Source organism: Scyliorhinus canicula, chromosome 10, assembly GCF_902713615.1.
Source record: "Scyliorhinus canicula chromosome 10, sScyCan1.1, whole genome shotgun sequence".
In the NCBI taxonomy this organism is placed as follows: domain Eukaryota; kingdom Metazoa; phylum Chordata; class Chondrichthyes; order Carcharhiniformes; family Scyliorhinidae; genus Scyliorhinus; species Scyliorhinus canicula.
The window spans coordinates 120,778,319-120,797,819 of NC_052155.1; the positions used below are offsets into that span (position 1 = coordinate 120,778,319).

The 19,501-nt window shown below is 46.3% G+C and overlaps 1 protein-coding gene across 6 annotated transcripts in view; it reads left to right on the forward strand.

Moving 5' to 3' along the window:
- LOC119972633 (putative leucine-rich repeat-containing protein DDB_G0290503) overlaps positions 1 to 19,501 on the forward strand; it is a 590,251-nt gene that overhangs the window by 223,928 nt on the left and 346,822 nt on the right. For 5 of the 6 annotated variants that reach the window (XM_038809656.1, XM_038809657.1, XM_038809651.1 and 2 more), the window contains 2 exons: positions 4,514 to 4,681; positions 12,509 to 12,688. In XM_038809656.1, the coding sequence (XP_038665584.1) occupies positions 4,514 to 4,681; positions 12,509 to 12,688 (348 nt within the window). The remainder of the gene's footprint in view (positions 1 to 4,513; positions 4,682 to 12,508; positions 12,689 to 19,501) is intronic. The other variant, XM_038809653.1, reaches the window with a different exon arrangement.

Sequence of the window (19,501 nt, forward strand, 5' to 3'; positions counted from 1 at the left end):
ATGTTTTATTGAAGTTACAAGCATGTACTTTGCACCTGAATCTTAAAATATATCTGGACCAGGCAGGAACTCAAAATGATGTTTGCCTTATTTTGTTATGGATATTCTTTGTGAAGAGATAAGCGGCTTTGCTTTAAATATGAATTGGTGTGATGGTAGTGAACAGGAGTATATTTGGTACGAGAATGAATGGAAGTGTTTTAGCCAACTTAAATTTTTCATGTGCATTTGCTTATAAAGTAATGTATATTAAAAAGATAATCATCTACTTTTACACAAATAATTCTTCAAACAGCAGTGCATCATTATTTTAAACCCAAATTTTCCTGGAGCTGTTATTTCAGTACTCCTCTCTCACTTTCGATTTCCCGCTCCTCCTCGGGCTCCTGGTCTCACATTCGCCTTCCTCTGGTTTCTGATCTCTTAGGTACATCTCATTATTCAACTCTCGTTTCCCCATTTGTATGCAGCAGTGTTGCAGCCAGGTACCATGGGGCAAGAATGGTGACAGTACTTAATTCAAATATATGCTCCATAGATTGCGTTTTTAAAATTTAATAGACAGTTGTTTAAATGTGTGTTTTACTGGGCAATATTTCTTAGCTTGGCTGGTTCAAAGTAGACAATCTGTCTGCAATCTTTGGAAAGTCATATTACATTGTTTAACATCTTACATTTTCAACCCACGGATTCCTCTACAGCAAATGTGGCAGAGACCACCAAAGAGCAAAAGAAAAGAGCGAGATTGAAGGTGGAGCCGGCTGGATAAAAGAGCACGAGAAAGAGTGAGACTCAGGAGAGGAGCCGGGGAGATAAAAGAGCAAGACTGAGAACAGAGCCAGAGAGATAAATCAGTGTGAGAAAGAAGGAACGAGACTTGAGAGTGGGGCCGGGAAATAAAGGAGTGAGAAAGAGCAAGACTGATAGCAGAACTAAGGAGATAAAAGAGCGTTAGAAAGAACAAGACTGAAATCAGAACTCGTCCTCCATCAGCTTTCTCAGCATCTCCGTTATAAGTTCTGTTGGCCTCAGACTCTCCACGCTCTCTGGCAGCCCCACAACCTGCAATTTCTGCCTCCGAAACCGGTTCTCAACGTCCTCCACCTTTGCTCTCAGGCCCCTATTCTGTTCTTCCACTTGGCTATTTCAGCTCTAGGTGAGATGAGCTGGTCACTGTGCCTCGACAGTGCCTCCTCCATGCCTTTCATTGCCTCCCGCTGCTCCTACACTGTCTCTGACATTCTTCTGAGTTTCTCCTTTATCGGGGCCAGCAAGTCCTCCACCAATTGCTTGAGGGACTCCAGCATCTCCCTCCCTTGCATCTCAAAGTGTTTATTGAACTGCTGATCGAACCACCATTTCCTCCGTCGATGTACCCACCGTTATATAGATGGTCCCTCCCGGCCCACTCACGTCCACCATCATCCTTGTCCACGGACCCTTCACTGTGCTCGAACCTCCTGGTGGACTAGTGCTCGAGTCATTCCTCCCCTGATTATTCCGCAGTTCTTTTGGCTGTCCTCCACCAACTACTTTCGACAAGGACTTTACATGCAATTTTCCCCACATTGAAATGGGTGAAAAAGGCCTAAAACTCAAGACTCTGGCAGGAGCAACCCAATGTGCGACCTCCTCCTACATGCCACCACCGGAAGTCCACTGTCTCTTGTTTTTAAGATTTCTACATTTTTGTTGCAATCTCTTACAGCTACAGTATAATAATCTAACGCATCTTCACTCTTGGATGAAGAGCCAAACGGATTTGAAACGGTAACTCTGTTCTCGCTCCCTACAGATGCTGGCAGACGTGCTGAGTTTTTCCAGCATGTCATCATCCGCAGTATTTTGCTCAGTCCAGTGAGATAGTTGATACATTGGTCTTAATTTTCCAAATCTCCCTAGAATCGGAGAAGGTCCCATTGGACTGGAAGATAGCAAATGTTATCCCATTATTCACAAAGGGAAAACTACAGGCCAGTTAGTCTAACATCTGTTGTAGGGAAAATGCTGGAGGCTATTATTAAATAACTTGTAGCAGGACACTTGATTAGCTCAAAGTAATCAGGCAGAGTCAACATAGTTTTGCTCAAGGGAAATCATGTTTAACCAACTTATTGGAGTTCTTTGAGGAAACAACCTATGCTGTGGATAAAGAGGTTGATGTGCTGTACTTTGATTTCCAGAAGGCACTTGATTGAAATATATAAAATCTTGAGGAGTCTTGACAGGGTGGATATGGAGAGGAGGTTTTGGGAGAATCTAAAACTAAGGTTCACTGTTTCAAAATAAGGGGTCGCCCATTTAAGTGGAGATGAAGCAAAATCTTTTCACTCAGAGGGTCGCGAGTCTTTGGGACATTCTTCCTGAAATCGTTGTGGAAGCAGAGTCTTTGAATATTTTTAAGGCCGAAGTAGATAGATTCTTGGTAAGCAAGGGGTTGATAGGTTATCGGAGGTTGGAGGGATACAGATTTGAGGTTACTGTCAGTTCAGCCATGATCTTATTAAATGGTGGAGCAGGGTTGAGGGGCTGAATGGCCTACTCCTGTTTCTTGTCCATATGTTTGCATCATTGACATAGGCCCAGACAGCGGTATGAATGTGTTCCATGCCACACGCCAGTGTGTGCATGCAAATTGTACAGTAAATTTTGTTGGCATATTTGGCAATTCCCAGGCCCCCACGATTCTCTGCTTATGCCAGGAGGAATTACTGACTGCGAGGTGCACTTACAATCATAGAAATTACCGTGCAGAAGGAGGCCATTTGGCGCATAAAGTCTGCACCGGTCCTTGGAAAGAACACCCTACTTAAACCCCTGCCTCCACCCAATCCACGTAACCCAGTAAACCCACCTAACCTTTGGACACTAAGGGACAATTTAGCATGGGAAATTCACCTAAACTGCACATCTTTTAGACTGTGGGAGGAAACCGGAGCACCTGGAGGAAGCCCACTGTGACATGGGGAGAAAGGGTAAACTCCACACAGTCACCCGTGGCCGGAATTGAACCCAGGATCCTGGAGCTGTGAGGCAGCAGTGGTAACCACTATGCCACCATGCCGCCCCAACACTTGTGGTATTTAAAATCGGGAAACAGGCGCCGTGGCTGCTGAGGAAGAGAGAGGGGGTATGAAAAGTGTCCAGCATTGCTATTGTATGCTGACATTTGCGCCGCTTGTCGGGCAGCTTCTGCCAGGGCTGTTGGGAGTAGCAGTGGGTGGCAAAAAGGCAGCCATGCCACTGTGTACGCTGCTTTTGGGGCCGTGGAACACACGCGATTCAGTCCCGGCGTCAGCACTTAGTCTCTGAACGGGAGAATTCTGGCCTGCTTCTTCAATCCAAGCATGGGCTCCCACCCACATTCTTGCATGGTGAACAATAGTGACTTGATGCACTTATCTCTTTTTCTCTCTTTCTCTCTCTCTCTCTGGAAGCTGATTCTACAATGGCTTCCCATGGATTCTCCCCTTCTTAAAGCCCATCTGCAAGACAATGTGAAGCCCGGGTCTTGTATCCAGGTTGAAATGTTAATTAGTTATCTATTAAACTCCCAACTTCATTTTATCTTGAAACTAAACAGACAGTTTATAGTGTAAAAATTTGCAAAACCTGACATTCCGAACACCTTCCAAATGGTGTTATCCATCAGCAGAATAGATATCTTGGTCATTTATTATAGGCATGAATACCTTGCACATTGTTCCAATGAAACAACCCTTTAATATGTAACACCTAAGCCACCCAGACTTGCTGTCAGCAGAATTCAGAACAGATAAGATGACCTCCCCCATTCCTGCATTTTACTCTAAATTAAAGACAGTGCCAAACATAACACACTTCTATAACCTTGCATTTGTAACTATGTCCCTGTTATGATGGGATCGACAAAAGGCTTCCCCGTGGGCTTCGTGGAATATGAATTCCCCTATTGAGCGGGCGGTGGCTCGCCAGACAGGAGATGCATGGCAGGAATTTAAAACCCGCAGGTCCAATCAGGGCCGGCACCTCCGTAGGTCCCTGGGCTGGGACGCAAGTGTTGTTTGGAAGCGGTAGTTGCCCTTTTTGTTACTTTAGAAAAGGGAGTTATTGACAGAAGACTGGCCTTGGTGAAGTTATTACGGTCCCAATCATTGATTTTTCTCTCTGTAACTTAAAAATAAAGGATAATCAGTGCTTTTAGCTTCTGTTTGTTGCCATTGACTATTTTCCCTGTTTGATGACCTTGCCGATGCAGGATGTCTGGAGACCCTTTTGACTTGGCAAGAGATTCATCGTGACGCCAGAAAAGGAGAAACTTATGTCACAGAGGTCACGAGATCTCTGGGGCCAGCTTACTTTGAAGTTAGCAGCGAGAGACATTACTTTACTGCTGACTGCAAATTCCTAGCCATGCAGTTCATGATTTGTTGCAAGTAACCGTACCATATCTTTTGTCAGTTTTATCCCTTTGAGACAAATGTTGACTTTTAAATTACTTTAATGATGATAGTTTTGTATCATTGTTTTACAGGTGGCTCAGTGTGAAGAAACCATTAAACATTTGAAAATCGAATTATCTTCGTTACATTCAGGACAGGAATTGAACAATAGGACCATTGCACATAAAAAGCAGAATATTACTGAGCTACAGCAAGAAAATGAGTCACTGAATCAGAAATTGAAAGAAACATTATGCAAGGTGTGGTGAGATTTAATAACTTAATTTCTGTTACATTAGTATTGATCTATTCTGACAAAATTCTAACGAAGAATATGCACTTGCCATACATAAGGCTTACTTTCTATTATCAAAAATGTTCAGCACTCTTCTGTACTAACTTTTGCCATTGTTAACTTTTCAGTCCATAGAACATAGAACATAGAGTGCAGAAGGCGGCCACTCGGCCCATCGAGTCTGCACCGACCCACTTAAACCCTCACTTCCACCCTATCCCTGTAACCCAATAACCCCTCCTAAACTTTTCCTGGTTACTAAGGGCAATTTATCATGGCCAATCCACCTAACCTGCATGTCTTTGGATGTGCTCTGGTCATGCTGGCAATGCCTATCCAACTTTGTTATTTCTCCTATAATTCTAGCTAATAAACGATGAAGGAACATGACTGGACCTGAGAAGATATCAGGCCTATTTAATTCCAGGTTAAGTACCAAAACACTCTGTAGACAAAATTCTCTGTGTCATTTCTTTTCACAGTAGTTGGAATTTCTACTGTCTAAAATTAGGAAACAAACAACGTTTTTGTAAATTATGTTAAGATAATTAAATGGAACAATTGAATTGTCTTTTTGTCTTTTAATGTTCTCATGAAAGTCTACTTGAATTCAGCCTCCCAAAATTTGAGAGTAAAATTGTTATACTTTCCGCAGAGCTCTGACTCTGGTAACTGATTGTAGATTTTATAGCTTGGGCAGATGCAGTGTTCTTAATTTGTCAGCAGGCATCAATACCATTTAATCAGCTGACCAGCTGGAATACCTTTTGTTAGCTTCCATTACATTTTACACAACTATCAACATCATAGGGGTTACTGTTGAACAAAAACTGAATGGAACCAACCATATATGTTCTGTGGTCAGAAGAGGTCAGAGCCTGGAAATTCTGTGACATATAGCGGCACAGTAGCACAGTGGTTAGCATTGTTGTTTCACTGCGCCAGGGTCCCAGGTTCGATTCCCAGCTTGGGTCACTGTCTGTGCGGAGTCTGCATGTTCTCCCTCTGTCTGCGTGGGTTTCCTCCGGGTGCTCCGATTTCCTCCCACAAGTCCTGAAAGACGTGCTAAATGTTAGGTAATTTGGACATTCTGAATTCTCCCTCAATGTACCCGAACGGGTGTTGGAATGAGGCGACTAGGGGGCTTTTCACAGTAACTTCATTGCAGTGTTAATGTAAACCTACTTGTGACAATAAAGATTATTACTATTATAATTCACCTCCTGTGTCCCCAACGCCCGTCCACCATCTACAAAGCACAAGTCAAGGGTGTGATGGAACACTCTCTCCATTTGACTGGATAGATGTGGCTCCAACAACACACAGGAGGCTTCACACCATCCTGGACAAAGCCTGCAGGATTGGCACCCCATCCACCACCTTAAACATTCACTCCCTCCATCACCAAAGCATAGTAGTAACAATTTGTACCATTTATAAGATCCACTGCAACAATTCACCAAGCTCCATTGACAGCAACCTTCCAAACCAGGCATATGGGAATATTACCACCTGTGAGTTCCCCCTCCAAACCAAACACCCTCATGACTTGGAAATATATTGCTGTTCCTTCAACGTCGCTGGGTCAATATTCTGGAACTCCCTCCCTAACAGCACTGCGGTTGTACATGCACTTTCTCAAGGGCAATTAGGGATGGGTCCCGCTTCCATGAAAGAATTTTTTAAAATTGCTTTATGTAATTATATGAAGAAAACATAAAGGAGTAACTACAAAAGTGTTATTCACATAAAGGTTTACATTTAATAAACAGGCTGTTTGTTTGAAAGTTCGTGGATATTATTTTGTTTTTGAAAAAGTGCATAAAGTGTATTAAACTTGGAGACCTGAAAATCCCTGCTTCAGGGACCTGGTTGTTGAAATGAAATGAAAATGAAATTAAATGAAAATCGCTTACTGTCACGAGTAGGCTTCAATGGAGTTACTGTGAAAAGCCCCTAGTCGCCACATTCCGGCGCCTGTTCGGGGAGGCTGGTACGGGAATCGAACTGTGCTGCTGGCCTGTTTGGTCTGCTTTAAAAGCCAGCGATTTAGCCCAGTGAGCTAAACCAGCCCCTAAATAGGATGTTAAATAGGATTATGCTGCCTTGCTGTCCTGCGCTGATTTATAATCCCACTTATTTTTTTATTTATTCTTTGATGGGACTTTGGCATCGCTGGCAAGCCCAATATTTGTTTCACATCTCTAATTGCCCTTGAACTGAGTGGCCTGCCATGCCATTTCAGAGAGCAGTTAATAGTCAATCACGTTGCTGTGGGCCTGGAACCTCACATAGGTCAGACCAGGTGAGGACAGCAGATTTCCTTCCCTGAAAGATATGGGTGAACCAGTTGGGTTTTTTATGACAATCAATGATTATTTCACGGTCACTATTATGAGCTTTCAATTCCAGATTTTATAAATTGAATTTAAATTCCACCAGCTGCCATGGTGGAATTAGTTTTTTTTTAAATGTTATTAAAGTATTTCATTTTATACAGTACAAAATAAACAAATCTGTGTAAACCAGATACAATTTACAAAAGCCAGACATTAGAAATATCCCCCAAAACCCACACCGCCTAATTCCCCCGATCTCTTCCCTTTATGGTTATTTTGAAATATTTTTATGAAATACATAAGGCGGGATTCTCCGACCCCCTCCCGGGTCGGAGAATCCCCGGGGCGGCGGCGTGAATCCCGTCCCGCCGCTCCGGCGCCGGTTTGCGGGCGGGGTTTATGCCGCGCCAGTCAGGTGCCATTGGCAGCGGTCCCCCCGGCAGTTCCCCAGGCCCCGATGGGCCGAGCGGCTGCCCGTTTTCAGTCAGTCCCGCCGGCATGAAATGGACATGGTCTATCACGGCGGGACCTGACTTGTCGGCCATCTAGCGGAGTCCTCGGGGGGGGGGGGGGGGGGCCACGCTGGCCTGGCCCGCGATCGGCACCCTCCGATCTGTGGGCGGGCCTGTGCCGTGGGGGCACTCTTTCCCTCTGCGCCGGCTGCTATAGGGCTCTGCCGTGGCCGGAGCTGAGAAGAACCCCCTGTGCATGTGCAGGAAACATGCCGGCGGTTCTGCGCATGCGCGGGACCACGGCGGCCCTTCGGCACCGGTTGGCGCAGCACCAACCCCTCTGGCGCCGGCCTAGCCCCCGGAAGTGCGGAGGATTCCGTAACTTCCGGGTGGCCTGACGCCGGATTGGTTCGCGCCGTTCTTGGCGCCGGCGTCGGGCCATCGCGCCAAGTGAGGGAGAATCCCGCCCACAGTTTATAAAAGGAGATTGTCATGTATTTGCATATGTATTATTCTTCCCCACTCCCCCCCCCCCCCATTGATTGGACCCACCCTCCCTCTTTTCCCCACCCCCTCTTCCCCCCCACCCTCTTGTTTTAGATGTTCATGTGGGGTCTTGGTTTATTTTGGCTTATTTGATGGTACCCGCCCCTGCTGGGCCCGAGGTGCCCCTCCCCTTACTGGGCTGTTCAGCTTTGGCCGGCTCCCATTTTGTCCTCTGACCCTTCATCCCTGATGGAGGGCTCTGTGTTTGTGGCCTTGTTCTTGCTCCCCCCATTGTCCATTCCAGCTGTTCTCAGCCCCCTTCCTCCGTCTTCCTGTCCCCTGGTGTCTTGTTGGCCACTGTTCATATTTGTCCTCCACCTCAGAGAAGAACCTGTTCATTCAAGTTCTTGTCAGGTACGCTCTGTGCACCACTTTTAATTGCATGGTGGAATTTGAATCCATGTCCCTGGAACATTAGCCTGGGTCTCTGGATAACAATATGCCGCTGTTCCCAACAGCTGTATACTTGGTATATAACTTACAGTACTATGTCAAATCTCAACTAAACCAAAGAAGTAAATACCCTTAATACAGGCGATTTGCATCGCTGCACTGCTCGCCCACTATTTTGAGCTTGAGTGAAGGAGTTACTATTCTTTGCCATACAAGTTGGATTGGGTCCTTGTTGTATCTGATGAGTTCTTCCAGACTTCCTCAGTATTTGCAATAATTAAAATTTTTTTTTTGCTTATCTTTAAAGCAAACATACAGGGGATGATTTTCACTTGGGGGGTGGGGGGGGGGGGGGGATTGGTTCGAATCATTGTCAACAGGGCAACTAGGGCTTAAAAATGGACTTGACAAAACTGAAGCTTTGTTAACACTGATAGTCCGGCTGCTGCCATTTTTAAAGGTGCCAACATCTGGATGGCCAAATCATCCACAATATTCTTTTATCCACAAATACATAAATAGGTCTGATTGTTTAAAAAATTGTATTTGTGTGGAGCTGGCAACAGGCCTGTGCTGCTCCCTCCCTCCCCACCCTGTCCTAACCGCTGAACAGTTACCTGCCAAATTCCCAGTTTCCAAATTTCTGGTGCTAAATATCGCAATATTAACACCTGTTTCATGTCCACAGTTTCATGTTAAATTCAAATAAGGCGAGAGCCTCAAAATCATGACTGCTGGCATGAACAGCAATCCAGGAGTTAAAATCAACGCCCAAATGTGCCTTTATCATTGTGTTATGTCAACAATTATCACAGGTGTCATTGGTGATAGAACATAGAACATTACAGCTTGGCAGAAAACAGAGACTGATTAATGAATAAAAACAGTGTTGACTTTTCAAAGCAGACAGAAAGCCTCTAATTGTCAGATTTCCACCTGTGCTTTGTTAAATGTTGTCATTCTTACAATTAGCAATGGTTAGATACAGAGAGACAGGCAGAGAAATATAGGTCGAAAGACTATACCTCGAAAAGCAAAATGTGCCATGGTATGTAATTAGATTTCTACAAGGTAACTCCTTAACGGATACGTAATCTATTGGAGCATTTATCAGCCATAAATTATGTAGCAAATTGTGTGCTAACTTTCATCACAGTTAATCAGTATTGATTCATTGAGTTATCGCTTTTAAAAAGACATTGGTTAATTATCTCAGGAAGTGAAATTGAAGGTTATAGAGTTAGATTTAGCTTTTAATAACTGGAAATTATTATGTTTTTGTTACATAAATTACGCATGTTACTTAGTTCGCCTTCAGTTCTTTTTTCCTCGATCAGCAGTTTTAACCATTAGTTCTTTTTACAGTTATTACACTTGGTCCCCTCTACTAAGCCATTGATGCAGATTTTAAATAGTTGAGGCCCAAACATTGATTCTTGCAGTACCCCAGTAGTTAAACAGCTTAGCAGCCTAAAAATTACTCATTTATTTCTAGTCTAGATATTGTGTCTGTTAACCAATCTGTTATCCATGAAAATCTATTACCACCAATCCACTGGGCGTGATGAAATTGTCAAGTGGCGCTTAAATGAGAATACGACGAGGCCGTTCGATCGCGGGAAAAGCCAAAAATGAGAACCTCGCCTTGCGCCGATTGGTTTGTAATCTAACCGGCCCGCTCCTGTTGCTGAACTCTGGAACCCGCCATAGTGTGGCAAGAAACTAATAATCACCATTTAAGGCCAATCTCCATAAAATTAACAGGAGCGACCCCCTATCTAACGGCCTCCCGTGAACTAACAGCCCCCCCAGAAAGTGATCAAGTGGGTGTCGATTATTACACCTTTTTAAAAATGTGAATCTGGCGGATTGGCTACTGTGGGGTCCTGAGGAGGTGAGTGGCTACCTTCACTCCCAGACAATGATCCCGGGGGCACTGAAAGCCTGGATAATGACGCTAGTACGAAGGCCGGAGACCGATGTGGAAGCCCATGTGGCCACGTGGGCTGTCATTGAGCAGTCGCCCTAGCAGTGTTGGCCTCGGTGCCACGTATTGCCAGCCCCATCTCCTGCGTCCATAGCCTCTGGGACTCCTTCAATCGGCTATGGACCTGCTGGTGTGTTGCTGACATCCCCTCTGAATATAACGGCCGCAGGCCATCGACTACATCAGCTCCAGGTAAATCTGGTCCAGAGGCTAAGCATCTGACTGTGCTCCAGCAGATCTCCGACAGCTGTCTCGCCTGGGAGTTCCTGCCTTCACTACTGTGTGCTGCCCACTAGATTGTGCCCCAGAAGCCTGTCTACTACTGTCGTCCACCGCGTCCCTGCGCTGGTGAAGGGTGGGGATAATGCTATTACGGTGGTCTCTGTTCTCATGCAAGGCAGGCCGGGGGAACCAACCCGGATGGGCCGGCACCATCGGATGAGCATCCTGCGGGAGAATGGACATGTGGTCAGTGGGAGGGATGGGTCATTCTGTCTGGCATTAACAATTCACATGTGACGGGTCATATGGGTGGGGGCTGGTGTAACTTCACCTCTGCGCCATATATCACCCTCCACGTCGGTGATAGATTAACCCTCTGCCACCCCCGTGACCTCTAGAGCCTGTTCCTCGTAGACGGTGAGAGCTCTGATGTCCGCCACCCGGGTGCCCGTCTGGGCCCTCTCCCTTCGGTTGTGGGCTAACTTCTCCTGGGGGGACACAGAGGCGGCATCGTCAGTTGTATGCGGGGGTGGGATGGAGGGCAGATGGGATGTATGGGGGTGTGTGTGGAGAGTATGAGGGGGATGGGGAATATGAGAAGGGATGATGGGACAGTATGTGGAGTGGCGGCATGGGCGGCACTGCTAGATATGGGTGGGCTCCAGGAATGGTGGCAGGCGGTGCTGGTGCCAGGTGCATGCGTCACTGAGTGCCAGTCCACCTGGTCATGCTCCCTGAGCTGATGGCCGCTGTCACTTCCTCCCAGGCGGCATTGGCTGCCCTGTGGCTGACCCTCCGGCTGACCCTCGGGGTAACAGGGCATCCCATCTGACTTCTGCTTAGTCCAGGTCTGGCCAGGTCGACATCCCCGAATCTGGGGCTGGTCTCCTCGGTGGCATGTCTGCTAATTGTGTGGGGTTGGCTGTGCAGGAGCAGTTTAAATGCTGCCCTCTACTTAGCAAGATCTGGCGAGCACGGTCATGGTATCAGCTGTCGGGACAGTCAATTCGTAAAGTGGTCCAATTAACGTTTAATGGCGGTGATGGCCTTGCCGGGCCAAGTGTTGGGAAGCTCACGGCAGTTCACACTTGCTACCAATTTAGAAACTTTTCCATTAAATCGTGTCCTCAGTGTCATAATTTTGTGTAATGACCTTTTGTGTGGCATTGTATAGAATGCTCTTGGAAAGTCTAAGTACACCACATCCACTGATTCCCCCATATCTTCTTTTCTAGTTGCAACTTCAAAAGAATGAATAGATTTCTCAAACACAATTTTCCTTTCGTAAATCTGTGTTGATTTTACCTAATCTTTTAATGATTTTTTACAAGTACTGTGTTACCACGACCCCAATAATAGATGCTTATTCTAGAGTAGATTAGATTGAAATAGTGATGAAAATTTGCCTCAAATTTTAAACTCTTGAAGTAACCTATTTGTTTGTAAAGATACTAATTTCTGCAGTTTACTTGCGTTATTATTTTCATTTTAAAATAACTATGCATATCAAGTATTAATATGCCACTTGTTTGACATTTGTATTGGAAGAAGATGCATTATTATATTTATATATATATTACTATAAATACGTACAAGTTTTCTACTTTCATAGGGGAGTAAATCTTTGGATGTCAGGATGGAAACTTTTGCTAAGATGTTTGACTACATTTTTTAAGCATAGCAGAGAGTGGAAATCTCTTGCAAGTTTCCTGCAAGAACTCATATACCTTAAATTAGAATTCTTATCTTATCTGTGCTTAGTCGAGTATTGCTTTATTTGTATATTAACTAGAACAAAGGGAAAATAATAACTTTGATAAACCAAATTATGAAAAAAATGTTAATACTTTCAGGTGAATGATAGTGAAGAACAAGTTAGCACTTTGGACTTGGAAGTAAATATGTTAAAGATGAGATTGGTGGAAAAGACTGATCTGGCTCAAAACCTGGAAGAACAAATTCTGAAACATCAACAGTCCTTAAACAGAGCAAATGAAACTCTCAGAGATACAAAGAAGGCAGCTGGTAATAAGGTAATAACTGTCGTAATGCAGGAAGAATGCAGCTCCATATGAACACAGGGATGCTGATTTACAAAAGATTTTCAGGATGACATGTTCCTGAACATAGTGGGGAATATTGCTCGATTGCCTGAATGATCACGGTTCCATAAATGTTCGTGAAGCTCAGCACCATCCAGGACAAAGGATTTTGATTGGCATGCCACCCACTACCTTATACATTCACTCCATCCACGACCGGCACAGAGTGCCAGCAAGGTGCACTGCAGCAATTCGTCAAAACTCTTTTGACAGTACCTTCCCAACCGACACCTGGTAGGACAAGGGTAGCAGGCACATAGGCACGCCACTCAAGTTCCACTCTATGTCAAACCCGATCTTGACTTGGAAATATATTGCCATTCCTTCACTGTCCAGGGTCAAATTCTAGAACTCTCTTTCTAACAGCACAGTGGGTATACCTATTCCAGATGATTGCTGCAGTTCAAGAAGGCAACTCACCACCCTCTTCTTAAGGGCAGTGTGGGATGGAAAATAAATGCTGGTTGGCCCAGCGATGCTCACATATCATTAACAAATAAATTAAAATGCAAGAAACAATAGTTAGCATCATTGATTTAAGATCTATAACCATAGCCCACCTCGTACATAGAACAAATAAGCTTTTCAGTTGACCTTTCTATGTCATATAATCTACAATATGTTTTGTGATTTTACACTCCCTTCCGAGAATCTCATTAAAGAAATAGAGCTGTAACCCTGCCGCCTCAACTCTTTCATCTGTGCTGCCTTTGAGCATGGCTGTAAAGACGGTGAGCTTTACTCATTTGTTTAAAAGATTAGTAAAAAAATTACATATAAATTTAATATCCATATATTTATTGTACAATAATTAACAAATTATCTTGTTTTTGGTTTTGGTGAAAGGTGGCTTTGTTTTCATTCATTCCATGCTGTTTAGGCCTCTATCTGGAAGTATGCTTCAATTCTTTTTTTGATAAACAATTTTATTGAGCCATTTTGGCATAGTAAACAACAACAATACAAAATTGTGTGCAAAGAACAATCAACATAGTGCAAAAACCAGCTCCCCTCCTACAAAGACCCACCTAACTACCCCCCTAATCTATGACCCCCCCCCCCCCCCCCCCCTTCTGCTGAAGATTAATATTCCACGAAGAATTCGATAAATGGTTGCCACCTCCCGGGCGAACTCTTAACAGTGACCCTCTCAGAGCGAACTTAACTTTCTTCAGACCGAGAAAGCTCGCCATATCCGATAGCCAGGCCTCCTACTTCGGAGGTTTTGAGTCTCTCCATGCCAGCAGAATTCGTCGCCGGGCTACCAGGGAAGCAAAGGCCAAAACGTCAGCCTCTCTCTCCTCCTGGACTTCCAGGTCCTCCGAAACCCCAAAAATTCGGATGAATCCTCTGGACTCATCACTACTCTTGTTTTCAGTACCCGGGTCATAACGTCCGCGAATCCCTGCGTTTTGAACATCCCAGAACATGTGGACATGGTTTGCTGGTCCTCCCACATATCTGGCGCACCTGACCTCTAATCCAAAGAATTTACTCATCCGGGCCACTGTCATGTGGGCCCGGTGGACGACCTTGAATTGAATCAGGCAGAGCCTGGCGCATGTTGCGGTTGCGGTCGCATTTACCCTACTGAACACCTCCATCCATAAGCCTTCTTCTATCTCACCTCCGAGCTCCTCTTCCCACTTAAGCTTCAGCTCCTCGGTCTGCGTCTCCTCTGCCCCCATAAGTTCTCTATATATATCCGAGACCCTCCCCTCCCACACCCAACCACTGGGTCCCACCCTGTCCTGGATCCCCCTAAGTTGCAAGTGCGGGAAGGATGGAATCTGTCTACATAGAAAGTCCCGCACCTGCAAGTACCTGAAATCATTCCCTCTCGCCAGCCCAAATTTCTCCTCTAGCGCTCTCATGCTCGGGAAGCTCTCTTCCAAGAACATCCCAGCCCTCAATCCCAGCACTCTGCCATGTTCGGAACCCACCGTCCATATTCCCCGGGGCAAACCGGTGATTATCGCAAATTGGGGACCACACCAATGCTCTCACTTCCCCCATGTGCCTCCTCCATTGGCCCCAGATCTGCAAAGCCGCCACCATTATAGGGCTGGTGGAGTACCCTGCCGGCGGGAGCGGCAGGGGCGCCGTAACCAGGGCTTCCAACCTGGTGCCGCTGCGCGAAGCGGCCTCCATCTGCCCCCAAACCAACCCCGCACCCACCATCCACTTCCTTATCATAGCTAAGTTGGCCACCCAGTAGTAATTACTAAAGTTTGGCAGCGCCAGCCTCCCTTCCCCTCGGTTCCTCTCAAGCATCAATCTTCTCACCCGCGGGGACTTTCCCGCCTACACAAATCCCATAATCACTTTATTGACCTTTTTAAAAAAGGACTGCGGAATGAAAATGGGGAGACACTGGAATATGAACAGGAATCTCGGGAGGATCGTCATTTTAACCGTCTGCACTCTCCCCGCTAGTGTCAGTGGGAGCGCATCCCACCTCCGGAACCCGACCCTCATTTGCTTCACCAATCGAGAAGAGTTCAACTTCTGCAACTGGCCACAGTCCCGTGCCACCCATATCCCTAAGTATCTAAAACTGTCCCCTACTCCAACCCCTAGAAGCTCTCAGGGTAATTGCCAGCAGCTCTATTGCTAGCGCAAACAGCAGTGGGGTGAGCGGGAACCCCTGCCTTGTCCCTTGGTACAGTCTAAAATAGTCAGACGTCGTCCTATTTGTCCTTACACTAGCCTCCGGAGCCTGGTACAACAGCCTGACCCAGTCGATAAAGCCCTCTCCGAACCCAAATCGTCCCAACACCTCCCATAAATAGTCCCACTCAACCCGGTCGAAAACCTTCTCGGCAGCCATTGCCACAACTACCTCTACACCCCTACTCTCCAGGGGGCATCATGATCGCATTCAGCAGCCTTCTTCAGTTGGCCACCAACTGCCTGCCCTTGACGAACCCGGTTTGATCTTCCATAATAACGTCCGGCACACAGTCCTCAATCCTAGCAGCCAAGAGCTTGGCCAGTATTTTAGTATCTACATTGAGCAGAGAGATCGACCTGTAGGACCCACATGCCTCCGGCTCCTTGTCCCATTTCAGTATCAGGGAGATGGTGGTCTGTAACATCGTCGGGGGTAAAACCCCTCTGTCTCTTGCCTCATTAAAAACCCTAACCAGCAACGGCCCCACTATCTCAGAGAACTTTTTATAAAACTCCACCAGATACCCATCCGGCCCCGGGGCTTTACCTGATTGCATGGCCCTCAAGCCCCCCAGTATTTCTTCAGTCCGAATCGGGGTACCCAGCGCGTCTACCAACCCCTACCCACTTTTGGGAAGGTGAGTTCATTGAGCTCATCCCCTACCATCCCCTACCAAGTCCCCCCCCCCGCTGACTACCTTCCGTATTTCCCTGGCTGCCTCACTCTTCCTCAGCTGCTGTGCTCATAAATCGCACCCCTCACCTTCCTAAGATGCTCCACAGCCTTACCTGTGGATGAACCCCAAACTCAGTCTGTAGCCTTCGTCGTTCACTTAAAAGCTCTACCCACGGAGTCTCCACATATCTCCTGTCTATCTGTAAAATCTCCTTCACCAGTTGGTCTGTTTCTGCCCTGTCCGTCCTGTCCCTATGTGCTCGAATCGAGATCAGCTCCCCTCTCACGACTGCCTTCAGCGCCTCCCAGAGCACTGCAGCTGAAACTTCCCCTGTGTCATTGACCTGCAACCCAATGTGGAGTATGGTCGGAAATAGCGATTGCCGAATATTCTCCATCTGTCACCCCCGCCAGCAAATCCCTGCTCACGATGAAAAAATCAATTCGGGAATACACCTCATGAACATGTGAATGGAACAAAAACTCTTTCCCCGTCGGCCGTGTATGCTTCAATTATTTTTCAGCCAGCAGTTTCATCCTGGCCAAGACAAGAATTTCTAAAACCATTCTTACACATTTAGTGCAGGGCCCTTTGCTAGTCAAAGTAATGCAGATGGGAGACAGAATAATACTTAACTTTGGTGCAAAACATTTTGATAGCAGATGAGTTACCTTTATCTACATTCTATCTGATTTTGGATAGACTTTAGGGGTAATATGCCCCTCAGTGAATCACTTTCTGTATCCTACTGCAATCATTCCAATTTCCTCTATTCCCTTGTTCCCACTAATTTACGTACATTTGCTACACCCATTGCCTCACCTACTCACTTCCGTCTTGGTTATCACCTGTCTCTTCTCTGAACTGCCTCTTCATGCCCTCTTCTTTTTGAGTCCTTACTCTGCTGTTATCCACATGCCCTTTTTCCTTCCATCCACTCTTGCTATCCTGAAGGGCAGATGTTGTGAGGCCATAGGCGCTTTCAACATAATTCCATTCTTCCCCTGTCCTCCTGCTTTGCCTCATAGATGAGTATGAGAAAATAAACTGTTTGCCTACTACCTTTTCTGTTTTATTCTTTTCTGAGCTTAATTTGAACTCCCAGGAGGAATGTAGCAGAGGGAGCGGTTGGCCTGTATGGAAGAGGAGATGAACTTGGAGGGAATCTCTCATGCTGATGATTGAGAATCTTTCAATTTTACAAAAATAATCTGCAGTAATCCTCAGCTACCACATATTGCCCAATATCTGTGCGTTAAAAAAATTGTTAAATATTATGATCAAATACCTTACAAATTATCACTGGGGACACTCCGGATAGCTCAAATGATTTATCTAGTGAGCATCAAGCTTATCTAGTGAATAGTTGAACCACTTGGACCTATCTTTAAGTGGCCCATTAATAGGCACTTAAGCCCCCTCCCATTGTCGCCAGTATTTTAACATAGGGAAGCCCACACAATATTATAAGCCTGTCAACTTTAGCTGCACAAGCTGATATCTGGCAAGATGTGTTGGGGGGGGGGAAACACCTTTGCAGGCCCCCCTGGACCGATCAGAGACTATCCAGCACAAAGGCTACTTTTCCCCCACCGTGCCACCCTCCAAACTGATCAACGAACTTCAACAGTTGCCACCACTGGTGCTGGTGGGACTATCGAGATCCCAGCCAATTAAATTTGCTGGCAGCTCTCTAAGATGGGACTTCCACATGAAATGAGAGCAAAAGTCTCGTCTTAAAGAAGTTCATGATTCTGCCAGTGTTAAATTGCCGTACAGCAGTCATTAAGATTATAAATTGGCTCCCCCTGATTTTTCAACCAGGGGGGTGGGCCATAGGCTCCTTCAACATAATTCCTTTCTTTATAAAATCTAATATGATCAGTGGTGGCAGAGCTAAATACTATCAATAAGTGATCCATTATTAAGTCCTCACATCCAAATAATAGATATTTTTAGTCTCCTATCAAAAGGCGTTTAAAAAAAATATATTATTGGGAAGAGGTGAGGTGGACAAAGCTGTATTTATTGCTCTTTGTTCGTAAAACCAGGTGGACCTTAGCCTTAACAATTGTAATAACAATTTGTGGTGGTGGTGCTCAAACAATGGTGTTAAATAGGGAATTCGACAACGTTGGTCCAATGTTAATGAAGGAACAGCGGCATATTGTCTAAATTGGATGGGGAAGGGGCAATTCACATGGCCAACCCACCTCACCTCACAATTTTTGGACCGTGGAAGGAAACCGGAGCACCCGGAGGAAACCCATGAAGACACGGCGAGAATGTGCAAACTCCACACAGACAGTCACTTGAGGGTGGAATTGAACCCGGGTCTCTGGTGCTGTGAGGCAGCAGTGCTAACCACTGTGCAACCATACAGCCGCATCTGCGGACGCTGCTGCTGCCACCATCTCCAGTGGCTGGCTGCCCGGCCTACCAGTAGCACCACAAGAGCCTGTTCTGCGGGGCCCAAAATACCGTCCATACCGTTCAATACCTTTAGGAATTGGGAAAGGGTGTTAGACTGACAACCAGCGATGGCTCCTACCCCGGGACCCACCACTCCCCCATTGATTCCCCCTCCTCCTTCACACCCGGAATGCCCAGCCCAGATACTTCTGGCTGCAGTGGGCCCCCCTCAACGGACGCCAGACCCTGTATACCTGACTCCAGCGCATAACTTCATCTGGACCAGGCACTGGTCCACTCCCCATTGCACTCATCCATTCTCAGGCCATGGGAATGTACCCGGAGCTGTGTCCCATCCCCTGGAAATTTGGATGTTAGCTGCTGAATGTGTGGTGTTGCCTCCCGCAGTGTTCTGGCATCGTGGTCTGATTGGAATGCTAGGCAATGACTCCACATGCTACATGGCCCGTCCACCCACGGGAATCCACTCGGATTGTGTGACGTGCTCACTTAATCACGGTTGCCAATTCCTTGTTAGCGATAGCCTTCAGCCGCACGGCCAGCGGCCTCAGCAGTCGGCGGGGTTATGGGTGGTCAGTGGGGCAGACAGGCAGGGGCTAGGGTTTCTCCCGGACTGGGTGTACACGATCCAGGGGTTGGCATGGTGGAGCCCGCGGGGGGTGCCTCCCCAAGCAGAGTGTGCCCAACCCCGCTGAGCATTGGGGCAGCAAGTGCAGCACCTCTGGGCTCTTTGCCTGTGAGCAAAGATGGCTGCTCACCTCTTCCCCGCAGAAGCCCTTATGCCAGATTCACGTTTTTAAACAGGAGCACTAATCGTGTGTCCAATTCCTGCGGAGGCCACCGAATCATGGGAGGTCATTGGATATGCTGTCGCTCCTGTTAATTGGATGAAAATAGGACTTGTGTGATGATAATTGGTTTCTCGCCAGCTACGTCGGGATCCCTACAGGACCTACAGGAA